At 52.7% G+C, this 6565-nt stretch overlaps 1 protein-coding gene and 1 long non-coding RNA gene across 5 annotated transcripts in view; one reads left to right on the top strand and one right to left on the bottom strand.

Moving 5' to 3' along the window:
• Positions 1 to 443: 443 nt before the first annotated feature.
• Positions 444 to 4857, bottom strand: LOC103693194 (uncharacterized). Its single transcript, XR_015629293.1, has 4 exons — positions 4711 to 4857; positions 3760 to 3871; positions 2740 to 2910; positions 444 to 2588 (listed from the first exon to the last, which is right to left on the bottom strand). It is a non-coding gene; the product is annotated as an uncharacterized LOC103693194 (long non-coding RNA).
• Positions 4858 to 4987: 130 nt separating this feature from the next.
• The window catches only part of Dpp9 (dipeptidyl peptidase 9), a 34055-nt gene continuing 32477 nt past the window's right edge, over positions 4988 to 6565 (top strand). For 2 of the 4 annotated variants that reach the window (XR_015628503.1, XM_087565060.1), the window contains exons 1-2: positions 4997 to 6154; positions 6369 to 6421. Coding sequence is in view for 1 of the 4 variants with exons in the window: in XM_087565060.1 (XP_087421186.1) it covers positions 6062 to 6154; positions 6369 to 6421 (146 nt within the window). In the remaining 3 variants the exon portion in view is untranslated. Of the gene's footprint in view, positions 6155 to 6368; positions 6422 to 6565 lie in introns of all 4 variants that reach the window. The other 2 variants (NM_001305241.1, XR_015628502.1) reach the window with 2 other exon arrangements.

Raw genomic sequence — 6565 nt, 5'->3', positions numbered from 1 at the left:
CAGACTTACAGATCAGTAAAAAAACATTCCACTATTCGGGTCAGATGGTGTCTTAGTTAGGGTCTTATTGCTGTGAACAGACACCATGACCAATGCAAATTTTAACTGGGTCTGGCTTACAGGTTCAGCAGTTCAGTCCATTATCATCAAGGTGGGAGCATGGCAGCATCACAGCACCCAGGCAGGCATGGTGCAGGAGGAGCTGAGAGTTCTACATCTTCATCAGAAGACTGGTAGTGGAAGACTGGCTTCCAGGTAGCCAGGACTACAGTGTAAAAGCCCGTGCCCACGTAACACACCTAGTCCAATGAGACCATACCTCCAAACAGTGCCACTCCCTGGGCCAAGCATATTCAAACCATGACCGATCTCCAGTAAATCCCAGACAAGTCCCCAAATGTAAGGATTTATTGTTCACCAAAGAATGATGCCCCAGACTTAAATAGGATGCAAATGCAAGGAGCATTTTATTCTGCAGAAGTCCAGCATGAGGGATTCTCTCATTCCAAGATGGAGAGACACCCAAGTGAGCTCACAGGCCTCATCTCAAGCACATGAGGGGTTCTGGGGCAGGTGACCGTTATCTTATTCCATCTCTAGGGACATTCCATTACTGGGGTGTGGAGGCTGGAAACTGTTGCTGATCCATTGTCCTTGTTTCAGGACAGGTGGCAGGGCAGCTTCTGACTAGTTGCTTGAAGCCTGCAGTTTTTTTTTTTCTTTCTAGTAACTGTCTTGTTTGGGTTTGACTGGATTTGCCCAGTTTTTAGGCCTAGTCTCCTGGGCTGCCAATTTGAAGCCTGTCATGGAGTCAGCCTGTCTCTAGCCACCACTGCCTGGCTCAATTTACTTTTCATTACTTATGTGTGAGTGGAGGTCAGAAGTCAAACTCAGCTTTTGTTTCCATTACTTTCCCGCTTTTAATGTTTGCTTACTTTTGTTATTTTGGAGTGTTACTGTGTAGCACAAACTGGTCTGGAATGCACAGAGATCCTCCTGCCTTCTCCCTTTCTCTCCCTGTTTTGGTCCTGTGACCTCTGAAGTCTTCCTCTGCCCCCCACTTCCTTTTCTATGGCCATTTTCATTTCCCCTCCCTATGGGCCCTGGCCCCATGCTATCTTAGTGGGAATGGGAGGGGTCTGCTCTGAGACAGGAGGGAAAAGGAAAGGGGGCAGCAGGCAGAGGAGCCAAAGAATGAGAGGAGCTAGAGGGAAGAGAGGAGACAGAACTATTGGGGAGGATCCAGAGAAAGCAGTGAGGACTCAGAAGACATAGCCTCCATGCATGCCATGAGGTCCTGGGCAGGGAAAAGAAGGCCTTGCATAGCCATGTTGGCCACATATGTCTTGGAGGACCAGGTATTTTGTTTTATCTGTGGCCCAGGATGGCTTACAACTTACAACCACCCTTTTGTCTCAGACCTTTGAGTGATGTGGTGACAGGTATGCATTTACAGTAGAGAAAGGAGAACTGGTGTCCTACTGAGCACTCTGTTGCTGTGATAGTCCATCACTGAGGGAAGTCACAGCAAGAGCCTGGAGGCAGGAGCTGATGCTGAGGCCATGGAGGCTATTTCCCCATTGCAAGTTCAGCCTGCTTCTTTATAGAAAGAACCCAGGACCTCCAGCTCAGGGGCGGCACCACCACAATAGGCACCACCCAATCAGTCATCAATCTGATGTGGGTGTTGTCTTAATTGAAGTTTCTTCTTCCCATATGAAACTTGTGTGTATCAAGTTGACAAAACAACAAAACCCCAAACCAACCAACCAATAAAGACACCCTCCTAACAGATGTGTGTGAATTAACAACAAAGTACCCAGTTCTCTTCTGTGCTTTAATCAAAGGTTGAGTCACCCATATACTGCCAGGAACCTTCTGGAGATAATGTTCTTGCTTGACATGCCATGGTGGCAGAAGTGACAATAGAACTACACTCAGAAGGGTGTTACAATGCTCAGTCCATGGTCTGAGTTTCCCAACAATGGCCATCTCACACCAGAGGGACCAAACATCCAGTTGTTGCTTATTCCTCTAGGCCAGATGTCTCACCTGAATCCATCTGGAGTCCTTGGAGGCTGCTGGTCTTAAGTTGACACTGGAATCACAAAGAAGGTTCCAACAGCAGGGAGGGATGAATGAACCTGCCAGTGAGCAAAAGCCTTTTCTCCTATGTCCTTCCTGACTTGAAGGTGGCCCAGATTTAGGCTGGGTCTTCCCTCTCCACATATCTGATGGAAACCTCTCCAAGTTGAGTCATTGATGCCAGATGCACCATGTTTAAGAGACAGTCATGATGACCCATCACATGTCCCGAAGCACAGAGGGACCACTCTTTTTGGGCCACACAAGTTTCTCCCAGGGTGCCCCCTACCCTGGCTTCTTGTGTCTTTTCTGGGACTTGATTCTTGTTTTTGTTTATTTGTTTTTGACAGTCTCAGGGTACCCAGTGCTGTGTGGGTTTGGCTCTAGAACATTCCTGCAAAGTTGATTGGCTTGAGCAGTGGCAAGAGCCGAGTCTCTGCTGCAAGTCTTTGAAGGAGGCTGAGCTCTGGAAACTTTTCTTCATCTCCTACTTCCCGGCTTGCCTTTAGGGAAAGGTTTGCTTTGTAGGAGAGCCAGCCCTTTTCTCCAGCTGAACACACTCCAGGGGATGAAGCCTCAGGGGTAGGAGAAGGCAGGGAGGAGGGCGACAGGGATGGGGCGGGACTCTCCTAAGTCGGGGGGCCCACTCCTTACCCCAACCACCTGGACCAGAGCCAGGGAGGTGCTGATGGGACAGTGGGGGTGAATGAGGAGTTCCTGGATGTCCCAGCTGGTGCTTTCCATTTCTCGGTTCCCCTCTCCTCCACAAGCTGGTCCTCCCCACCTCTTCCTTGGCTCTATCTCCAAGCACCCCCTTCTGCTTCTCTGTGTTGAAATTAGAGGGTTCCTGAGCCTGGCCTCATGACTCAGGGTCAGGTGCTCCCCAGCCTCCCACTCCCCACTTTGGCCTTTGTTCAGGGAACTGAAGGACATCCAGGCCTTACTGTTGCCAGCTGGGAAGTGGCTGTGTTCATGTGGCCCCTGAGTCAAATTTTTACCCTCCGCATGATGTATTTATAAAAAGATAAAGGGGTTGGGGATTCAGCTCAGTGGTAGAGCGCTTGCCTAGCAGCGCAAGGCCCTGGGTTCAGTCCCCAGCTCCGAAAAAAAGAAAAAAAAAGATGAAGGAGGGGGGCATGTTCTATGGAGGTGTGGTGAGGTATAGGGGAAAGGGGTGCCTTTGCGGGCCCATGTTGAGACATCCCTTCCCCTGAGGAACCAGTTATGGTATAGAATAGAGTTTATTCAGGGCATGGGGAGGGGGAGTTAAGAGGGCAGTAGAGGCAGGGGAGGGAGAAGGGAGGGAGAGGGAAGGAGGGGGAGGGGAGGGAGGAGGAAGAGGAGAGAAATAGAGGTCGGCCATGAGCACATGGAGGGGGGTAGGGGGATGGGGAGAGAGTGGACAAAGGGGTTAGAGTGTAAGAGAACAAGAGAGAACAAGAGAGGAGGGAGCAAGCAGCCCCTTTTATAGTGTCAGGCACACCTGGCTGTTGCCAGGTAACTGAGGGGTGGAGCTTAGACAGAACACTAACACAGAGTAAGAGGCACTGACTACCCCTCTTTCTGTCTTTAGTAGTGCATGCTTATGTCAAAGGTCAACTTCTGACTTTCCTGACTCCACCTCTGAGTGATGGAACTTACCCTTGACCTCAGAGACACCTCCCCCCTCCATACCTCATCACATAAATCCATCTTGAAATTCAAGCTGAAGCTGGGTTTTGGACTCAGACCCAGTGTCAGCTCCTTGTTAACCAGGCATGGTGGTTTACAGACGTTCAGTCCAGCACTGGGAAGATAGAGGCAGGAGTTCAAAATAAACTTTAGCTACACGATGAGCTCCAGGCTAGCCTGGACTATGTGAGACCCTTCCCCAAAATGGGTGTGAAAAGAAAGGGGTCAGGAGAGAGGAGAGGATGGCTGAGACTGGGGAAGACCAGCAAAGCAGCCAGGTCCTCAGCCACATCCTGTAATTGTGTAACAAATGGTGTCTCCAGGGAGGGTTCCTGGAACTGGAACAGGGTTGCAACATCATGTTCAAAATGTAGCCCTCAGGATGTCCGGTCAAATACTAGCTAGGAAGCTTAAGTATCAACAGTGGGGGCACTCCAACAACAATGGAGGATGCTCACTAAATGCCATTCATCAAACAATGGCTGCCCGTCCTCAGGAACCCAGTTGGGATGACTTTCGGGGAATGTGACTTTATTTATAAAAGTCCTTTACAGGCTGGAGAGAGGTGGCTCAACGGGGAGGGGAGTTCAGGTCCCAGCACCCATGTGGCTCCAGCTCCAGGGAACCCATTGTCCTCTTCTGTCACACTCACGTGGCTCAGACTCACTCAAACATGCATGGATAAAAAGTCAAACATGGTGTGGGCAAGATCTAGACAGAGTAGGCAGATCTCAGAGTTCAAAGTCAGCTTGATATAACTGGAAAGTTACCGAGTGCTGGGATGATTGGCGTGAGGAATCACGGCTAACTTCCTGTTTGATAAAATTCTGAAAATTGATTTTCACGGAAATTTCAGGGAAATAAGAAGGTAAGCTTAAATGACAACCACAGTACGGGACCAGAACCCGAATCAAATTTTTGGAAGGCAGCTTTGCTAACCACTATACCACCAACCTCTCTGTTTTCCTGTCTCAGATATTTTTAATAGGTCACCACAGGGTCCGGTTGGCCAACAGGAACCGAAGCAGGGGTGTTCGTCCCTCAAGCCTCTCCCAGACAGCGCAGGGCCGTCCGCCTTGCCTTCGTCTAAAACGCTCCTGCGCGCTGCCCCCCCTAGAGCTTGATGGACCTTGGTTCTGCCCTGACGTTATCCAATCAAAAGCCTCCGCTTCCGGGTCAAAGGAGGCGCAGCTGCCGGGTCCCCGGTGTCCGCCGCCTTCGCTGTCCCCCCGCGCCCGCCACTTCCGGGCCCTCGTCTTGGGCATGGAGCGTCGCGTGTGAGGCGCCGCCGGCCCTGGGGACGCCCTGCCCAGCTTGTCCTCCGCGCCGCGCCCGGGTGAGCAGCGTCCGGCCCCGGTTCGCCGCCTCCCGCCCCGGCCGGCACCGTCCGCCCGCCTCGGCGCAGCGCGCCCCGTCCTCGTCGTCCCCGCCGCCCTGGTCGCCGCGCTTCGCCCGTTCCGGGCCGCGCCCAAGAGCTGCTGCCGCACCACTGCGGAGACGCAGCCGCCAAGCTTCATCGCAGAGCGCGGCTCAGCCCTGCGTCCGCCAGCCTCCGCCAGCCTCGTCTCCGCCAAACCCTCCCTCCCGGCCTCATCCTCCCCAACCTGATCTCCTCAAGCCTCATCCTCTCCTATCTTGATTTCCTAAAACCGGAACCCTGCAAGCCTGATTCTCCTCCCAGCTTGATCCCTCAAGCCTGATCCCTAAAACTTGATCCACCCAACTTGTTCCCTCAAGGCCTGATAGTTCAGATTGACCTTCCCCTCAAACCTGAAATCCCAAAGCTTCATACTCTAAAGCTTGATACCCGCAGCATGAACCTTTCCAAATGACCCTACCAGCTTGATTCCTCCGAGACTGGTTACTCTTCAAGCCTGATCCCTCACTCAGCCCTTATCCTCTGCCTCAGTTTCCACATTGTCCCAGGCCAAGCTTGATACCCTGCCAGACTAAAATTATATCCTCTGTCTCATCCCTTTCTTCCCCGGACTAGCTTAAACCCCCTCAGTCCCCAGCCTCAGCTTCTGGCATTAATCCTCTGCATATTGGACCCTACCCTTAGGGTCTAGGCCTTAGGCCCATCTCTCCCCTCCCCATCCACGCTTTTGCCCCGCCCTCTATCCCAGTGACTCCCTTGCTGCCTCCTAGCTAGGCTCCCTCGGGAGCCCCCTGGGCAATCACCAACCTGCTTTCGAAGAGTTGGGACTGGTGCCCAGGAGGTGTGGACCACAGTCACCAGTTCCCTGCTGGGTCCCAGGGAGACCGCGCACTGAGGGACACGTCTCTTCCAAGTGCAACCCAGGGCATGCTGGCAGCCCCGAGGGGCTGGGAGGCTCAGTTAGAGTCTAACCAGGTAGATAGGGTTAGGCACAGGCGGAGACTCCCGCCAGCATGGAAAGTGAGTGAGAAGAAGCACTTCACTGGCTCCTCCATCTTCACTGGCCCCTCCATCCTCACTGGTTCCCCAGTCCTCACCAACCACTCCATCCTTGCCAGTCCCTCATCTTTGCCAACCCCTCCATCCTTACCAGAACCCATTTTCACCAAGCCCTCCATCCTTGCCAGCCCTTTCCACCTGCCCACTTTAACGACCTCACATCTGTTCTCCCAAGGTCCGTACCCCTCGCCTGCAGCTGCCATGGAAGCTCCTTGGACCCTTTAGAAGGTCAGTTATGCTGGGAACAGGCCGCTGGGCAGGCTCTATGATGGGCTGTGGTTTGCTGTGGAATGCAAGGTTGACAGTGGCTTTAGGGGCCAGTGACCCCAGGTCATGCCCCCTGCTGCAGTGCTTTGCAGGTATCTGTATTCC

Source organism: Rattus norvegicus, chromosome 9 (assembly GCF_021556685.1).
Source record: "Rattus norvegicus strain SHRSP/BbbUtx chromosome 9, alternate assembly SHRSP_T2T, whole genome shotgun sequence".
Taxonomy (NCBI): domain Eukaryota; kingdom Metazoa; phylum Chordata; class Mammalia; order Rodentia; family Muridae; genus Rattus; species Rattus norvegicus.
The sequence above is the reverse complement of the archived record's forward strand: the minus strand, read 5'-3'. Positions and strand labels throughout refer to the sequence as shown.